Source organism: Ursus maritimus, unplaced genomic scaffold, assembly GCF_017311325.1.
Source record: "Ursus maritimus isolate PB19 unplaced genomic scaffold, ASM1731132v1 scaffold_22, whole genome shotgun sequence".
NCBI classification, from domain to species: domain Eukaryota; kingdom Metazoa; phylum Chordata; class Mammalia; order Carnivora; family Ursidae; genus Ursus; species Ursus maritimus.
Genome location: NW_024424675.1, coordinates 24853800 through 24872873, shown reverse-complemented (window position 1 = coordinate 24872873; position 19074 = coordinate 24853800). Strand labels below are relative to the sequence as shown.

Genomic DNA, 19074 nt, shown 5'->3' with positions numbered 1-19074 from the left:
GACAAGTGAATGAGTAATTATGATACAGAGGGAAAATGTTAGATAAGGCCCCAGAGGAGGGACACTTACTCGCTTAGAAAGGAGAGAGGGGGAGGGGTACCTGGTGAGCATCCATCTCAGGCCCTGATCTCAGGGCTGAGGTTATAATTTCGGGGTCGTGGGATTGAGCCCTGCATCAGGCCTCATGTCGGGCTCCGTGTTCAGTGTGGAGTCTACTTGAAATTCTTTCTTCCCCCAACCCCCTCCACTCCTAGTGTGCGTGTGTGCCTGCGCTTTCTCTCTCTCTCTCTCAAATAAATAAAATCTTTTAAAAAAGAAACAAAAAGGAGAAGGGAAGACCCAGCAAGGAACATTTGGCTTATTTGGCTTACACTTTGAAGAAGGAGAAGGAGCTTTCCAGGTAAAGACCAGGAGAGGACATTTTAGGCAAGGAAGAACACGTGCAGAGAGACATAGAAAACATGCACATTTGGAGCCTGGAGTGTGACTGGGAAAGGGATGAAACTAGAGAGGAGGGCAGGTGATAGAATATAAAGGCGGCTATGTCACAAGGCAAGGAGTTGTACTTTAGCTTGTAGGCTCTTGGGGAGCTTTTGAAGGTTTCTAGAAGGAGACCTTTGAATTACTTGTCCTGGGTGTGTTTAGGAGGCAGCTGCTTCCCTTTACCATGCATGCTGGTAGTTCTTTCCTCGCCAGTAAAACGTTCCTTTTTCTTTTTTTCTTTTGACTCACAGTTCACGGAGACATTTTTGGCAGAGAGGGACAAACAGTCCAAGTGGAGTGGAATTCCTCAGCTGCTCCTGAAGCTGTATGCAACCAGCCACCTCCACAGTGACTTCATTGAGTGCCAAAACATCCTCAAGGTAACTCTTAGGGGCCTTGGGAGGGCTGCATTCAAAGCCTCCAGGTGACACGATGTGTGTTTTTTTTCTCCTTCAGTGTATGTACTTTTTAAAATAGCCTGTTTTTAATGTGTAAGCTGTAGAAAATTTGGGAAGTTCAGAAAAAGTGCAAAGAAGAAAATAAAAATCAACTGTAATCCCACCACCCAGAGATAATCCCCATTAAGTTCCTGTGTCTGTGCTTCTGGGCTTTATTCACACTTGTTTTGTGGCAGTGCTTGCTTAATTCGGGAGGCCAACACTGTGTCCCGGGATTGTGATGACATTCTTCTTGAGCAGGAGTTTTAAAACTCCCATGTTGCTAAAGGTTCAAGGAAGTGGCCTTGTGGTTGTCGATCCATTATGACCAACATAAGATGAAGGAACTGGGGTTGATGGTTGGGAGAGGGATGGAAGAGTGCAGAGAGATGCTAAGGCACCTGTTCTCGAACTTGAGTGTGTATCAGAATCACCTGGAAGGCTTGGTAAAACAGTGCTGGCCCTCACGCGCCCGCCCAGAGTTTCAGGTTCAGTAGGTCTGGAGTTATGGTATCCAAACTTTAGCTTGGGGGATAGGTCCAAATTTGAATTTAGATCACCAGTACTAGCTGCAGTTAAAACTCATGCAAGTTATAGTTGATCATAATGAAACTTGATATAATGTTCTTCAGAGGTAAAGTTTTGATTATTATATCACATAAGTCATTCTAAAATATAGTAGGCAGCAAATAAGCTTTCCCTTTAAGAAGAGATGTTTTGTCTGTACAAATTTTCCATAAATTGAAAATCATTTCCAAATAAAAGTTTATTTAATTTAAAAAAGGTGTTTTGTATTCTTAATATAGTCTGAATGGGATAGAAATAGAGTCTTTTACATTTGTTTGAAAACTTTGCAAGGAATTGTACATTATTACACTTGATTCCTGCAAAATCTCTGAATGTGGGGTAGAAGAAAGAGAGAAATTAACATTTGTGAATACTTGCTCTTGATGCATGATCACTATTTCTTTATTCATCCAACACATGCTTCTTTGAAGCCTGTGTACAAGGATTATTTAATTCTTATGGTAACTCTGACATGCGTGGTATACTTGTTTTAGTCCAGAGTACTTTTGATTGCAAGTGACAGTAACCCACTCAGACTAGCAAAAAAGATCCTTTATTGTCTCGCATAACTGGAGAGCATATGTGTGAATTCAGGGGCTGAACAGGGTTAAGCTGTACTTTCTTACCTTGACATCTGTGTGTGGCCTCATGTTCCTCCATGTAATCACAGCTGTAAGGTGACATTTCTACAACTTGGGCCAGCCACCGAGGTGAGGGGGATGAGAGACTATTGGCCAAGCCTGGTCACCTGCTCCTGGTGCTTGGTGGCAACCCCAGCAGAACTCTGTGGAAAGTGGGGAGGGGCCTTTCCCCCAAGGAAATGGGGCTTTTACTTGAAGAAGAGATAAAGAGATAGTGGGCAAGCAAACGCAGATGTCTTCTACAATTCCCTTTTTCAGTTGTGAAAGAACAGCCTCAGCAATAACCCACCCAAAGCCTGTGGCTGTCACATGATGAGCCCAGATTTGTCTTCGTCTTCCTCTAAGACCAGCTTCCACTGTACTATGTTGCCAGCAGGAATTACATCCTAGTTCTATAGTTGAGAAAAATGAGACCCAGAGAAAGGGGTTCAGTCTTTAGTAAATGGTTCAGTCACTAATTACGTGAGCCTGGGCAGCTTTGTGATTTTGCTTTTCACGTATAAAATGAGTAAAACTATACTCACTTCATTGAATTATTTTAAGGATTAGATGGGCTAAAGTATCAAACCCCAGTGCCCAGCATGTTACAGGTTATCTGTAAGAGTTCTGCTTTTTCTTTCTTTTTTTATTTTTAAAGATTTTATTTTATTTTATTCGGCAGAGGGACAGCCAGCGAGAGAGGGAACACAAGCAGGGGGAGGGGGAGAGGAAGAAGCAGGCTCATAGCAGAGGAGCCTGATGTGGGGCTCGATCCCATAACGCCGGGATCACGCCCTGAGCCGAAGGCAGACGCTTAACCGCTGTGCCACCCAGGCACCCCGAGTTCTGCTTTTTCTTGATGTGTGGTGCCTGGACCAGCAATATTAGCAGCGCTGGGGAGGTTGTTACAAATGCACGTTCTCAGGCCCCACCCCAGGCCTATTGAATCAGAGACTCTACAGGTGGGACTCAGCAGTATGGGTTTTAACAGGTCTTTCTGGTGATTCTGATGTTCGCCACTGTGTGAGAACCACTGCTCTAGCCCATCGTGTGCCATCTTCCCTCAAGATCTCTGAAGAGAGAGCCTAATAGTAGGGTCCTGGATTCTTCCCACCAAATGCTTCACCCCAGATAGTTCCTTTTTCTTCTGTAAGAGCAAACTCTGGAGCCAGACTTCCTAGATTTAAATCCTGGCTCTGTTACTTACCAGCTGTGTGACCTTGACAACTTCTTTGTATCTCAGTTTGCTTATCTATAAAGTTGGGATGATAAATTACTGTTATCTTGTAGGTTTGTGAGAATTAAAAGGAGTCATGCATGGAGTACTTAGAACCATACCGGGTACATAATAAGCATTAAATAAGTGAGCTATTGTTACTATTCAGATTTTGATCGTCATATTAGCTTTTCTGTAAGATTATTATTTGTTTCTATTGTGGTTCATTGGGGGCTATCTTTGGGCTCATGGGCATTCAGGTTGTGACTAAAATGCAAACTGATGTTTTGGTGCGTGGTTCCTCTTGGATACTAAAACTGAAAGTCTGTCTGTATACTTTTTTTAAATTAGGAAATTTCTCCTCTTCTCTCCATGGAGGCTATGGCATTTGTTACTGAAGAGAGGAAACTTACCCAAGAAACCACTTATCCAAATACTTATATTTTTGACCTGTTTGGAGGTGTTGATGTAAGTAGTTGGTCATTATTACTACAGCTTAACCGCTTGAATATTTAACTCTTGAAATGGGAGAAACGAGACATTTCAGAATTTATAGTCTTCAGAAGCTCAGGGGCCCTCTCCTGTGTTGAAGCACCATAGCTTTTACAGGAGAAGAATTGATTTATTTGAGTTAATAATATATCCACCTTTTTCTTCACAAAATGGAAGGCGTGTCTCCTATCCCCCATCCCCTTCTCAGAGGCAGCTGTGATTTCTAGTTTTTCTGTGTCCCTCCAGAGATGTTCTGTGGTAATGTGTGTGTGTGTGTGTGTGTGTGTGTGTGTGTGTGTGTGTGTAAATAACCCCCACTGTCCTCACCTTAGGTTTATTTTCTCCCCACATAGAGGTGGCATACCCCGTATACAGATACACTGCTCTGTACCTTGCTTTTTCCATGTAAATTCTCTAGCTTGGGGGTAGATTCTGTATATGTAAATCTGCCTTATTATTTTAAATAGCTATATAGTATTCCCTGGTATAATTATATCATAATTTTTTTACCCATGCCCCAATTGATGGGCATTTAGAGTTTTCTCACATCTTTCCTTTTACAGTAAGGTTGCAGTAAAGGCTTTTGTACATGGGAGTATATACCTGTGGGATCAAAACTTATGTGTGCTTTATTGTTTATAAACTCATTAATTATATACCTAAGAGGTTTTATCAGCTTACATCCCCAGTAGCAAAGTATAAGAGTGTCTGTTGATCTGCACCATCACCAACACAGTGTATATATGTGTGCTTTTATGGACTGTGTTATTGAAGCCTTGCTTATAGAAAAGTATACCAGTAATTATCACAAAATAATTTCACCTTTGTCGCTACCACCCAAATCATGAAATGGAACATTACCAGCCCCCAGTAGCCGCCTTTACCAAATGGTACATTTTAAGTAAATTTTAAGTATTTATTAACTTGATAGAAAAATGGTATTTCTTCAGTTTCTTAAAAAGCTTTAATGAGATATAGTTCACATACCATACAATTCACCCATTTGAAGTATACAATTCAGTGGTTTTTGGTAAATTCATAGATACGTGCAACCATCACCACAGTCAATTTTAAGATATTTTTATCACCCCAGGAAAAACTCCATATGTTTTAGCTATCACTCCCCTATATACCCCTGTCATAGGCAACGTTTACTCTATTTTCCATCTCTGTAGATATCCCTGTTCTGGACATTTCATCTGAATGGCATCATGTAATATGTGGTCTTCTGTTACTGGCTTCTTTTACTTAGTTTAATGTTTTCAAGTTCATCCATGTTGTAGCATGTATCAGTACTTTATTCCTTTCTATGGCTGAAGAATGTTCCATTGTATGGATGGATAGACCACATTTTGTGTATCTGTTTGTCAGCTGATGGACTTTTGGGCTTCTGCCTTTTAGCTGTTAAGAATAATGCTGCTCTTAACATTTGTGCCCCACTGCTTTGTGAACAGACATTTTTATTAATTTGGGGTGTATACCTGGAAGTGGGTTTGCTGGGTCGTATGGTAACTCTTAAGTTTAATCTTTTGAGGACCCTTTAGACTGTTTTTCAGAGCAGCTGCACCATTTTACATGCCCACTTATGGTGTATGCAGGTTCTAATTTTTCCACATCCTTGTCAACATCTGTTGTTATCTGTGTTTTTCGGTTAAGCCATCCTTGTGGGCGTGAAGTGGTATCTCACTGCTTTTGATGCTGATTGTCTTGGTGGCTCTTGGTGTTGGGCATCTTTTTATGTGTTTATAAGCCATCTGTGTGTCTTCCTTAGAAAATACCTTCTTTTAGTATTTTTTTTAAAAAGATTTATTTATTTATTTATTTTTTTAAAGATTTTATTTATTTATTCGACAGAGATAGAGACAGCCAGCGAGAGAGGGAACACAAGCAGGGGGAGTGGGAGAGGAAGAAGCAGGCTCATAGCGGAGGAGCCTGATGTGGGGCTCGATCCCAGAACGCCGGGATCACGCCCTGAGCCGAAGGCAGACGCTCAACCGCTGTGCCACCCAGGCACCCCACAGGCTGGGTAACTTCTAAGCAACAGGAATCTATTTGTCATAGTACCGGAGGCTGGGATTTCTGTGGTCATGGCACTGGCAGATTTAGTGTGTGGGGAAGGCCCAGGTTGCAGACTGCCAGCCTCTCACTGTGTCCTCCTGTAGTAGGAGGGGCTAGGGATCTCTCAGGAGCCTCTTTTGGAAGGACATAATCCCATTTATGAGGGCTCTGCCCTCCAAACCTAATCAGTTTCCAAATGCCCCACTGCCTAATGCTATCCCATTTGGCATTAGGATTTAATGTGAATTTTGGGAGGACACAAACATTTAGATGGTAGCACTTTGAGATTACTCAATTTTTAAAGGTCCTTTGTTATATGTGTTGTATTTTTATTTCTCTAAGTTTGAGAAATGAATTTTGACTTTGTTTATGGTACTTTTAAATGTCGGAGGGTTTACTTTTTAGGTTATCAGATTGCTCAGTCTTTCCTTTTATGGCTTCAGAGCTTTGTTTCTTGCTTTTCCCACTGTTGGATTATAAACTGGGTCTATATTTCTTTGTAATATTTTAAAGTTTTTATCGCATACGTTTAAATTTTTGCACCATGTAATGAGTGAGGGACTGGGATCCTACTCCCCCCCCTCCCCATATCTGTCCTTGATCTGGGTGGTGACTGTATAGGAATGATGTTCACTTTGTAAAAACTGGAGCTTTATGTTTATGGGTTATACTCTGCTATGTTGGTATGTTATATGGCAGTTTAAAAACTGTTTCCTTAAAGAGCCCTTTGCCATGAAAGTAAAGATGGAGTGTTACACGTTTGGACCCATAGCATCAGCCTTAGCCTTCATTTCCTAATTGTCGCTCAGCATTGCCTCTCCTCAGCAGCTCCAGTGGTCCTGTAGCGTGGACTTAACGGCCAGCTTGAGGGACCCTTCACCTCTGAATTGTTCATCAAGGAATTTATTTATTATTTTTTGGGGAAAGATTTTATTTATTTATCAGAGAGAGAGAGATAGGGAAAGCACAAGCAGGGGGAGAAGCAGGCTCCCTGCTGAGCAAGGAGCCCGATGTGGGACTCAGTCCCAGGACCCTGGGATCATGACCTGAGCCGAAGGCAGCTGCTTAACTGACTGAGCCACCCAGGCGTCCCAAAATTTATTTAATGGAAACCAGTTTATGGGAGGAAAAAAGAATAATGTGGGTCTCTAGCCTGATGTCTGTTGGCAGTGAAAATGCGGTTTTCTGTTGCAGATGCCTGTCAGGGACATCTTTGCATCAAAGTTTCTTGATTTTGTGAGGTTTTGGTCTGCTTTGGAGAAGATGAGCTTCTCCAGGAACTTCAGCCTGTTCATAAATACGAGCTTTAGCTTGGGTCCTTTTTCTCTTCACCTACCTTAACTTGGGTGCATTTGTTCTTGTTGAACTCCCTTGTCATCTTGCTCCTAAAGGTATTTTTGAGACCGAGTTCTTTAGTTCTTCCTCTGCCAGTCACTAGCAAGTCCCAAAGTAACCCTCTCTTCAGTATGCTGCCCAAAGCTCAGCCGAATTGGAATAATTGGGAGTGCTGCTGGTTAGGCCACCCCTTTGTCAACGCTGACGTGAAAAGTGTATCCTCGAGTTTGCAAAGTCAGATGCGTACAGGGTCAGGTGGGTAACTTACTAGAGCAACGGAGGCCCAAGTCAGATGATCTGTGTAAATTAAATGCCTACAGGGACTGCGGAGAAGTGGAGAGTGTGGCCCCTTTGATGGGGGAAATGACTCTTTCATGCCCATTGATTGCTGTTGCCCTGGGGGATGTGGGAAATCTAGACTCTTACGGGTAACTTCTCCCAGCTTTTCAGTAGGTGTGGACCAAATGAAATGTCTGTGGGCCAGGTGTAATCCATAGCTTGGCATTCAAGAACTTTTAATTTATTCACTGACTTAGTTCATCTTCCACTGGAAGTGAATTTATATTCTGTGTGGTTGAGCATCTTACACCTTGGATGATTGTGAGAAGTGAGGCATCTCTTTTGAAAATGGTGTAGTATGCCTTAAACCTTAAAAATCATTACCCATTTTGCCTTGTTTACATTTCTGTAAATCTCTCATGAAGGTGTAAGTCAAAATGAGATGAAGCTTTGTATACGAAGATGCTTAGTGTACTTCTTACATAGTGGTTAAAAGTGTCCATCAGAAGAAAGGTAATTTTTGTTCTCTGTATGGTCAGTGGTGATATAGTTGATTTTCTGTTATTTTCTATTCTTTACTAAATTAGTTTTTACTTTAATTCTTATTTTTTTCCTTTTTTTCTGCTTGCTTTGGGTTTCTACCTCCTTTTCCACTGTCTCAATGTGAAAGATTAGGTTACTGGTTTGAGATTATTCTTTTTTGTTTTTTTAAGTATAGGTACTTACAACTATAAATTTCCCTCTAAACACTGCTTTAGCTGTATCATAAGTTTTACTGTATTCATCTATCTCCAAGTATTTTCCAGTTTTCCTTGTGATTTCTTCTTCGACTCATTGATTATTAGGATTTGTTTTTTAATTATACACATTGGTGAATTTCCCTGATTTCTTTGTTATTAATTTTTAATTTCATTTCATTGTGGTTGGAGAATATGCTTTGATAGTTTCAGTGCCTTTTAATTTATGAGGCTTGTTTTATGGTCTAATATGTGATTTATCCTGGTAAATATTGCACGTGTGCTTGAGTTGAATGTATATTCTTTGCTAGGCAAAATGTCCTGTAAACGTCTATTAGAGCTTGTTGGTTTATTATGTTCGAGTCTTCCTATTTCTTTGGTGATGCTTAGTTGTTTGTCCATTATTAAAGGCGGGATATTGAAGTGTCTGTTATTTTTGAATTGTCTGTTTACTTCACTTCTGTCAGCTTTTGCTTCATGTATTTCGAGGCTTTGTTGTTAGGTGCATGTATTTATAGTTGTTAATCTTCCCGATGGATTGACCCTTTTCTCATAATAAACTGTCCTTTGTCTCACCAGAATGGGTTTTTAAATGCATTCTTATTGTAAAGAGTTTAAGCAAAAAATTATGTGTTGTATTAAAAGTATGTAAAATGAAAAATGAATGTATATCATCCCTATCCCCCATAGAAATCTGTATTAACAGTTTATAGGTGTGTCTTTTGAGATTCTGTTTTATTAATTTATGTCTGTAAAAGAACATAAATGTTCTTAAAGCAAAAGAGGAATCCTAGTGATGACATTCTGTAGCTTCTAAAAAATTAAAGCCAAATTGGATCCCAGAGATGATGTAGTCCAACATGCTTATTTTTTTAAATGAGAAAGCTGAGGCCATGGAGGGACACTGACTTGCCCAAGTTGACATGGGGACTAGGTGGCTGAGCTGTGACTGAGGTTTCCTGACCCTTGGTACAGTGCTCATTCCTGCGAGCCTCACTGCCTTCTGGATGTGTTGGGAAGCAGAGGGTCTTTTAGTACTATGACAGATATCTGGGTCATCAGTTGTCATGGCAAAAGATTGTTTTATAAGTTGTGCTTGCTTGGAGTTAATTTTGAAGATTTTACCCAATATTCTTTTCTTTGTTTCCTTTTTCTTTTCTTTTCTTTTTTTTTTTTTTTTTTTTTTTTTTTTAATATATAGCTCCTTGTAGAAATTCTTATGAGGCCTACAATCTCTATCCGGGGACAGAAACTGAAAAGTAAGTATACTTGCGAGCCACTGGTCCTCCTTTCCCAGCTTGCTGGTGTGATGTGGTTCCAGGGGCTTCTCTTCTTTCCCCTCCTCGCTCAACAGTGAGGGTCTGCCTTCCATTCAGCGGCAGCATACGCTCTCCACCCCCACCTAAGAGCTCTCTCTCTTCACTTTGTACTAGATAGAAATACAGATCTGGGGCTTTAAACGAAAAAGCGTGAAAGCCACTGGGCTAAAAGAATTGCATCGTTGTAGTTTCTAATAGTCCATGGCCCAGCTTTTGTGTTTTCTCTGGAAATTCTTATTTTTCCTATCTAGTTAATTGAGGGAGTAATGAATAACCTGGTAAGATCATTTGTTTGTTTTATTTTAAAAAGTATATATTTGTTGTTGTAAGGGTGATATGTGCTCTTGGTAAAAAGTTTAGTCATTACCAGAAATGGTAAAGGTTAGAAAGTCAAAGTGTTTTGGTAGCACATTATTTCTTAAGCTGGGTGTTGGGTCTGTGGGTATTATTCTATTATTCCTTTTTATAACTTATACATGTTACAAATACTATTTTTAGGTATTCTGTATTAAGAAAAAAAATTAAGAGTACTCTGGGACAGCCAGAGATCACAAAAAACACATACATACATACATACATGCCAGAAATTACTTTTAACATTTGATGAATGCGCTTCTACAAACATCACATACATATTTGTTTAGTTGAAGTATTTTTCTTTTATATACAATGAGCTAGCGTTAAGGTAGGTATCTTGGATGACCCATTCAGAGAAGTTCACCTAATCCAACTTAATGAAGCCTGTCTCCTTCATGTACTGACCTAAATACTGGTGGCCCATATTGAGGCTGTATTTCCTGATAAGACTACCAGTTTGAGCATAGGTGGCAAGGAGGAGAACCCTGGGCAAACTTCCTAGGATGTTTCTCCAGGAGAGCTGCTGGAGACCCATCTTGCTCTCTCGGATGCAATGAGGCAAAGGGAAAAATACATACTTTTTTAAATTAAAAAAAACTCCCCCCTTAACTCAAACAAAACATATTATGTAAGGCCTCATTTGTATGTGCAGCAGTGGTTAAGAAGATTCATATTCATCTTTGATGTCTCAGCTTTGTACTCTATCAAATTGGTTCTTCGTGTTCTCTGTGTACACTGATAGCAAGTAGCATCTTGTAATTGTTGGTGGGTTTATTCTCTCTTTCTCCTACTGGGTTTAGAGACTTTATCTTATTTTATTTTTTTGCTAACCACTGTGTATTCTTTATCTGATCTTGAGTAGATGCTGAATAAATATTTGATGAATGAGTGAGTTGCAATTCCCTTTGAAAATGAAAGGTCTAGAAATGCAGAGATACACTGATCTGGTATTCCAACCTGCTCTGAAGTCTTGAGATAAACAAAAAAGCCCCCACAGGTTGAAAGGTAGTGATAAGGGACATCTGCATTGTCTCCAGATTATATCAGATAACCCTTCTGGTCAAGCTAGCTTGGCAGGGCTGCCCATTGACATCTCAGAGGGAGACCTAACATTGAGTTTGTGGCAGCATAGGAATGGATGGAAATAGTTCTTAAAAATAAAAGTAATGCCAAGCAAAAACACTTTATTGATGGTTCATACTCAGTTTTATCCTCTCCAGGCTCAGGGGTCATAAAAATTGTTTCCTTTGTTGTATTCCCCCGTTACTGCTCACAGAGAAGTAGCTAGTTCTTTGTTGGAGTTAATAGGTCAGGCGTTAAAAGACATTTCCCCAACAGAAATAACAAAAACAAACACACTTGTGAGTCTTCAATAAAAATGATACTTTTGTTTGCTGGTAGTAGAACCTTCAGTGGAAATTTATAACGTACAATCAGGAAGCTTATACTTTGGATTCTAGCACTTCTGCTTTTGGAAATGTATCTTGAGGAACCAATGCAACAAAAGCAGAAAAAGGTACATATATATATTAAATTGTTTGTTTTTAGTCTATTTAAATAGCAAAAATGCCCCCCAAGCCCTGGATATATTCTAAGCAAACTACAAAGGGAACATGGCTATTGAGAGATGACACCACAATAGGTTGAAAGTATGAAGACTGTGGAGCTTAAGAAGAAAACGGCTACTGTATCAAACCAAAAATCAGTATACAGATTGGTTTGTAGGGTCTGATGAGCACCATGAAAATCTTTGGTAAGCAAGGACTGGAAAGAGGTATGCTAAAAGGAAAGTAATCATCTTGGAGGGGATTGTGAGGAACAGTTCTTAGGTTCAGAAAATTTAATTCTATTATGCCATCTTTTCAGTGAGAAAAATAACCAATTATTCCCCCTTCACTTTCAGTAAGTGATGAAATGTCCAAGGACTGTTTGAGCATCCTGTATAATACATGTGTCTGTGTAAGTACGCCTGCCCTTGGGGCCCCATTTATGTGCCCACCACATCTGCAGTGCTTGAGAGGGGAAAGTTAAAGTGGGGGTGGTGGATGTGAGACCTATTCTCAGACATGCGGGAATTGGACTTACTTGTGTGGGCCTGTGAACCAGGACCAGCAGGCGGAAGTTGTGGGGAGGCAGAATTTCATAGAAATTATTAAGAGTTAGGGCTGCTCTAGCAGGTAGTGATCTCCTTTAGCCCTGGAGGTGTCCAAGCAGACACTGAACAATCATTTATCAAGTGGATACATATACCGGAAGAGTGTGTGTAACCTTTAAGATTCCTCTTTATTATTTCTGTTCCTTCATTTTCCTTGTTAGAAAACAAAACCGGAACCAGAAGCCCCACCAATGTATTAAGCAGGAGACTCTGCCTGGTTGACCCCTGAAAAGGAAAGAATGGTGAATAAAAGAGCAATTTGGTAGAAAGGAAGAAGGCTAGCACTTAGTACTAGAACTGGATTTGGAGTTCTGGCTCCTGGCTCAGTGCTTATTAATTCACCTCCCTGAGCTTTAGTTTCTTATCTGTAGGGTGCAGTCGGTAACCTTACTAGCATCGTAGGCTTGTGAGGACTAAGTGGGATGATAGATGTGAAAGCACTTTGTAAAGCAACATACAAGTGCTAGTTTTTGTCAGACACAGTACCTGTCTTTTAAGGGCATATGTGGTCACCTGTACGCAGTGCACGTAATACACACCAGAATGGAATAATCCTGTGGAAGGAAATGCTCCTATAGAAGCAAAACCTGTATGTTATGAAATACAGTGGAACATTTGATTCCGTTGCATTTCTTGACTCATGCAGAAAGAGATTTCAGGAGTTCTTGTAGCGGTAAAATCTACCAAGATCATAAGTCATAAATTTAGAAGTAGGTAAGAAAGAAAAGTATAGAACAAGGTGAGGGCATAACATGTATTCAGGAATTGGGCTGACTAAAAAATCATCTGTCGCATGTCTGGATGGGACACAGATTGGAATTCAAGTTTCTTATCAGCCAACACAACTAGGGAAGTAGGTTCAGCACTTACACAGTTCAGCATCTGTAACAGAGCCATGCAACAAAAATACAGCGTGAACCACTTAGATTATTTTAAATTTCCTTATAGCCACATTTTTTTAGAAAGGAAGAAAAGAAGGGGAAGAAATAGGTGAGGTTAATTTTAATAATATATTTTATTTAGCATAGTATATTAAGAGTATTCCAACATGTAAATAATATAAGTGATTATTAATGGGATATTTACCTCCTTTTTTGTACTAAGCTTTCAAAATCCAGTGATTTTTTAATACCTAGAGCACATCTCAGTTCAGACTTAGCCACATTTCAGGTTCTCAGTAGCCACGTGTAGCTAGCGGACAGATAGGCACAGACAGACCAATAACATAAAAGTTAACTGTCCAGCTAACACACAACTACTCTTGCAACTAAGGTCAGTAAGAACTTGTCCTTATTTTAAGAGATGACATGTGTATGACGTAATGACTCCATCATTGGCAACATCCATATAGTCATTAGTTTGTTGAGGGTGTTTGTTATTAATGACACCTAATGTTAATAATATTCCAGCAAAACACAGTTCATGCAAGAAAGAAAGGAAGAAAGAAAAAGGAAAGAAAGAGAAGGAAACAAAATGTGAAGAACATAGGATGATATGGCCCAAGTCTGTGCTGATCTGGCTTAATTCCAGGAATTAGGCAGAAACCAAGAAATGTCTGATGGTGCCGCTTTGGGGTGGAAACTTGTGCAAATTGTGGCTGACCTGGAGTAAGCATATCCTGCCTAAAGACACTTACATTCCAAATTTAAAATGTACTGCTGGCCAAATAAAACTTGGCTTACTGGATGCTAGTTTGTAGGTCCTCATTTAGTTACTAGGCAGATAGTAGGTCAAGAACCTATGATGAACCTACCATGAAAAAACCCCTCCCCCCAAAATGCATTTGCACACAATGTTTTGTATATAGTTTTAGTGATTTAAGGCCCCTGCCAAGAATTCCTGATATAGCTTGGAATTGCTTTTTCAGTTTCTGGAAGGGGATACCTTGCTTTTCATGTTTTATTTTGTGATTATAACCTATTTTGCCTTTTGTCTTCTTTTTCCCTTGTGATAGACGGAAGGAGTTACAAAGCGTTTGGCAGAAAAGAATGACTTTGTGATCTTCCTGTTTACATTGATGACAAGTAAGAAAACATTCTTACAAACAGCAACCCTCATTGAAGACATTTTGGGTGTTAAAAAGGTGAGCTATGTTTTCTAGCAGGTCGTTGACCAGACGGGGGAGGGTATCTCAGACAATTGGATTCTCAAACCTGAATGATGTACAGAGCTCTTTTGAAAGAAAATTCTTCCATATTCCTAGTGTTAACTTTTTTTTTTTTACTTAAATATATTCAAGTACAAAACTAGGTCATACTCCTTATTCTGATGGTTTTTAAATGACGGTAAAACCCAAACCAGTATATAAATTGAAATCAATCTAATGATAAGACTCAAAAGTTCAGATTGACTTTGTGAATTTAATGTGATGGCTAATGTTACTTTGCTGAAATCAAATTACCCCTCACTAATCATTATGATGCAAGGTCTTCAGAGCATACTTGCACTGCTGTATGCTGTGTGATGACTCCATTTTCTTGCCATTTTTCTTTATTTGAATGCTGTGAAACCTTCCTTCATTAGTATATGTTCCCCTGGGTGGGGATGTTCGACTTTTACTTATTAAGTCCACTTCTGTTTATTCTCATTAGTCTTCAACCGTTAAAGTTTAATTGATACCAGCATTGAGGACACAGATGTGAGCACTGACATCCTGCCACTTTGGTTGTAAGATGGACATCCAAAAGATCCAGAATATGCTTTTAAAAAAAACACACAAAGGAGTGCCTGGTTGGCTCAGTCAGCAGAGCATAGGACTCTTGATCTTAGGGTTGTGAGTTCAAGCCCCATGTTGGGTGAAGAGCTTACTTTTTACAAAAGGAAAAAAAAGAAAAAAACCAAACAACTGTGATTGAAATGAAACACTAAATTAAAAAATTATCATCAGGAACTTACCCCAAAAAACACACCCATAGACCTCTGCTAGATAATCACTCTATGAGATTTTTGCATAACGCTTGTGAAGATGTGGAGCCTCCTTCCCCAGTCTTTGTTCCACGCCTCCATGTTGATTGCAGGCTGGCAGATTTCTTCCTCTTACTACTGAGTAGGCAGGAGCAGCCTCTTAGAGTTGCTGTTGCCAGGAAAAGGCTACCCACGTGCATTGTGGTTAGCCCAGCTTTCATTTCTGTCTTTCTGCTGCATTTTCCCCGGGTCCTGCTTGTCATGCACAGGCGGAGGATGCACAAGTGGCCTTTTGTCTGTAGGAACACACTGGAGATGTGTGCAGGTCCCAGACAGACCCTTTGTACCCTTTGATAAAAAGGCTTTGTTATTTTTCCGATAATTGTATGCTCTAGCCAGTGTGTGAAAGGGGGCTTCCAGGGCGGAAACACCAGATTCCCTGGCAGTCTTAGCACGGGAGTCTAGGATTGCTTCTTCCTAACTTTTCCTGCTTGTCCCTCGTGCCCAGAAATGTTCATTTCTTTGTGTGTTACCAAAAATAGTGATGAGTTCTGCTAGACATGGTTACGTGGTGCAGTTTGAAAGGGGGATGGACACCATAAAGTGGGAACCCAAGCCACAAACTGGGAAACGATATATGTAACCCATGTAACTGACAAAGGATTGGTATTCAGAATTTATCAAGAGTTCTTACAAATCAGCAAGAAAAAGACAAATACCCCGGTACAGAAGAGTGGGGGGCAATGATGTAAGCAAACATTTCATAGAGAAACAAATAATCCATAAATAGAACATGCTTAACTCTATTGATGATCAAAGAAATACAAATCGAGACCACAGTGAGAGAGAGAGAGCGCAAGTGGTGAAAATATATATCATTGGCCTTTCTTTCTTTCTTTGGCTTTTTTTTTGAAGTAGGTTCCATGTTCAGCGTGGAGCCCAACATGGAGCTTGAACTCACAATCCTGAGATTGAGGCCTGAGCTGAGATTAAGAGTCAGGTGCTTAACCATCTGAGCCACCCAGGCACCCCAAGAATATGTGTCATTGGAATCATTTATATACTGCTGATACCTTTTTGTTTTTGCAGAATCTGTTTATCTTTCTTTGTTTTGTAGTTGACTATGTACATACCCTCTGACCCAGCACCTAGGGAAGTACTACCCTGAGGGCTGAGGCATTATTCTTGCGCTTGGGTCACCTGTAGCCTATGCCCAGGCATGCTTGTGGATAAACTCAATCCCAGGACAGTCGTTCTTAGAAATGAAAACACTATTTCAAAGCCGAGAGCTTGTGAAATCAATTCATTGGGTCTACCAACTAAAAAGAAAAGATCTAAGTGTGTCATGTAAGGATATTGTTTCTAAGTTTTTGTTACATATTTATATATTCACCTATGTATGTTTTATTGGGTTGTGATGGCAATTTTTTCTTATTCTTGGACCTTGTCAGAATGGTTTGGAAGCCACCGCCCCAGAAAAACTTCTGCACGTGTACATCAAGAAACGCATAAGAATGTTTATAGTATTACTGTTTCAGAGAAAAAACTGAAACCAAATCTGTGATCCATCAACAGGAGAATGGATAAATTTTCTCTCTTCACACGATGAATATTATAGAGTTGTGGAAGTGAATAAGCTGTTGCTAACGGCAACAACATAGCTAAATCGTAGAAACTGATAGAAGTCAGTTGCAGAAGACTGTATATAGTATCTTTTTTTGATTTTTATTTTTTAAAGTTCAAGCAGGGGAGGGACAGAGAGAGAGAGAATCTTAAGCAGGCTCCACGCTCAGCACAGAGGTACCAGTGGGGAGCTTGATCTCACAACCCTGAGATCATGACCTGAGCCGAAAACAAGAGTTGGTTGCTTAATCAACTGAGCCACCCAGGTGCCCCTAGGATATCATTTTTATAAAGCTCTGAAATAAGCAAACTCAACTCCTACATATAAAACTTTTTTTTTTTTTTTTTAACAGCAAAACAAAAAATTCAGGATTGTTACCTCTGGCAGAGAGGCAGGAAGGTGGATAGGAGAGGCACACATAGCTATTCACTTGGTTATGCTTCAAAACATATGTTGTATGTATTAAATATTAAAATATAACACAAAGAAGTGGGCTTGGAGGGCAGTGGGACCTGGTTTGTGACCCATACTAAGTTAGGGCTAGAAGAACAGGGCTGAAAGTTACCATTTCCTCTAATAACAATAGCTAACATTTGTTGTGTACTGGGGGAAGAAGAAGGCAAAGATGGAAGAAGCTATCCCAACTCGCCCCTCCCCAGCAATCTCCTGTTCTTCACTACCAGAAATAAGAGTGAGGGGGCGCCTGGGTGGCACAGCGGTTAAGCGTCTGCCTTCGGCTCAGGGCGTGATCCCGGCGTTATGGGATGGAGCCCCACGTCAGGCTCCTCCGCTATGAGCCTACTTCTTCCTCTCCCACTCCCCCTGCTTGTGTTCCCTCTCTCACTGGCTGTCTCTATCTCTGTCAAATAAATAAATAAAATATTTAAAAAAAAAAAAAGAAAGAAAGAAAGAAGAGTGGGGGCTTCTAGGAATCATTCACTTGGTCAGTACACATTTACTGAGACCCTTGCTACCAAGTCTTACGTTCTAAGGCTCTGGAAAGAAAGAAGGACACACCCCTCCCTCAAGGCAGTGTGAGTTTATTTGGAAAAAGATGGAGGAACAGGTAATCACAAGATCCTGTGGTATGTGCAGTGATAGAGAAAGCCCCAGTCCAGTGGAAGTGAATCAGTGAGATGAAGGGTAGTAGGTATTATTTGAGGAATATAAGGATATTTTGAAAGAAGAGAAGCTCATGTATTGCACATTTGCAGATTTTAAAGAAGAAAAAAAAATGAGAATATCACCAAATAACAAAAGGCGCTTCATAAAATTCAGTAGTCATTCATGATAAAATCTAGGAATAAAAGGATAGTTCATTAACTTATTATAGGATATCAAAACTTACAGCAGACATTAAGCTTTTTTTTTTTTTTTTTAAGATTTTATTTATTTATGTGACAGAGAGACAGCCAGCGAGAGAGGGAACACAAGCAGGGGGAGTGGGAGAGGAAGAAGCAGGCTCCCAGCGGAGGAGCCTGAAGTGGGACTCGATCCCAGAGCGGCAGGATCATGCCCTGAGCCGAAGGCAGACGCTTAACGACTGCGCTACCCAGGCGCCCCAGACATTAAGCTTAATGTTAAAACTTTGGAAATATTATCGTTAAAGTAAAAAACAACACTTGCTATCATTTGCTCTAGAGAATTGGTTACGTGTGCACATACACAGGGAGACCCCTATAGAAGTGGTCATTGCAACAAATAGTGAAAAATTATAGTCCACCTAAACATACATACATACATATATATGTATGGTTAAATATGTTGCGGAGTAAAGCAGTGAAAAATGAATGAATTAGAGCTACTTCTGTCAGAGTAGTTAAATCCCAGTGTTGACGGGCACCTGGCTGGCTCAGTAAATAGGACATGTGACTCTTGATCTTGGGATCGTGAGTTCAAGCCCCACATTGGGCCTAGAGCCTACTTAAAAATAAATTTTAAAAAAATTACTTTCTCTTGTCCGAAGTGACCTAAATTAAAATAAAACAAAAAACCAGTGTTGACTAAAAAGTAAGGTATAATGTGTCATTCACACTGTGCATACAGAAAATATTATGTTTTTAAATTTTTTAGTTTATTTTTTATTGGAGTATAATTGACATGCAATGTTACATTAGTTTCAGGTGTACGACATAGTGAGTCAGTGAGTTTATACATTACTCTGTGCTCACCATGTCACCATACATTGTTATTACAGCATTATTGAGTGTATTCTCCATGCTGTACTTTTCATCCTCATGACTTATTTTACAACTAGAAGTTTGTACCCCTTCATCCCCTTGAGACCTATTTTGCCCATTCCCCCCAATCCCCTCCCTCTGATAACCACCAGTTCTCTGTATTTGAATCTTTCTCTGGTTTATTTATTCATTTGTTTTGTTTTATAGATTCCACATATAAGTGAAATCATAGTATTTGTCTTTTCTCTGACTTATTTCGCTTACCATTATACTCTCTAGATCCATCCATGTTGTTGTAAATGGAACGATCT

General features: G+C 39.9%; 1 protein-coding gene across 5 annotated transcripts in view; it reads left to right on the top strand.

Annotated features, from left to right (window-relative positions):
* The window catches only part of LOC103669912 (transient receptor potential cation channel subfamily C member 4 associated protein), a 66415-nt gene that overhangs the window by 12638 nt on the left and 34703 nt on the right, over positions 1–19074 (top strand). For all 5 annotated transcript variants that reach the window (XM_040638226.1, XM_040638224.1, XM_040638225.1 and 2 more), the window contains exons 2-6: positions 735–863; positions 3675–3791; positions 9426–9483; positions 11804–11859; positions 14010–14138. In XM_040638226.1, coding sequence (XP_040494160.1) covers positions 735–863; positions 3675–3791; positions 9426–9483; positions 11804–11859; positions 14010–14138 — 489 coding nt within the window. The remainder of the gene's footprint in view (positions 1–734; positions 864–3674; positions 3792–9425; positions 9484–11803; positions 11860–14009; positions 14139–19074) is intronic.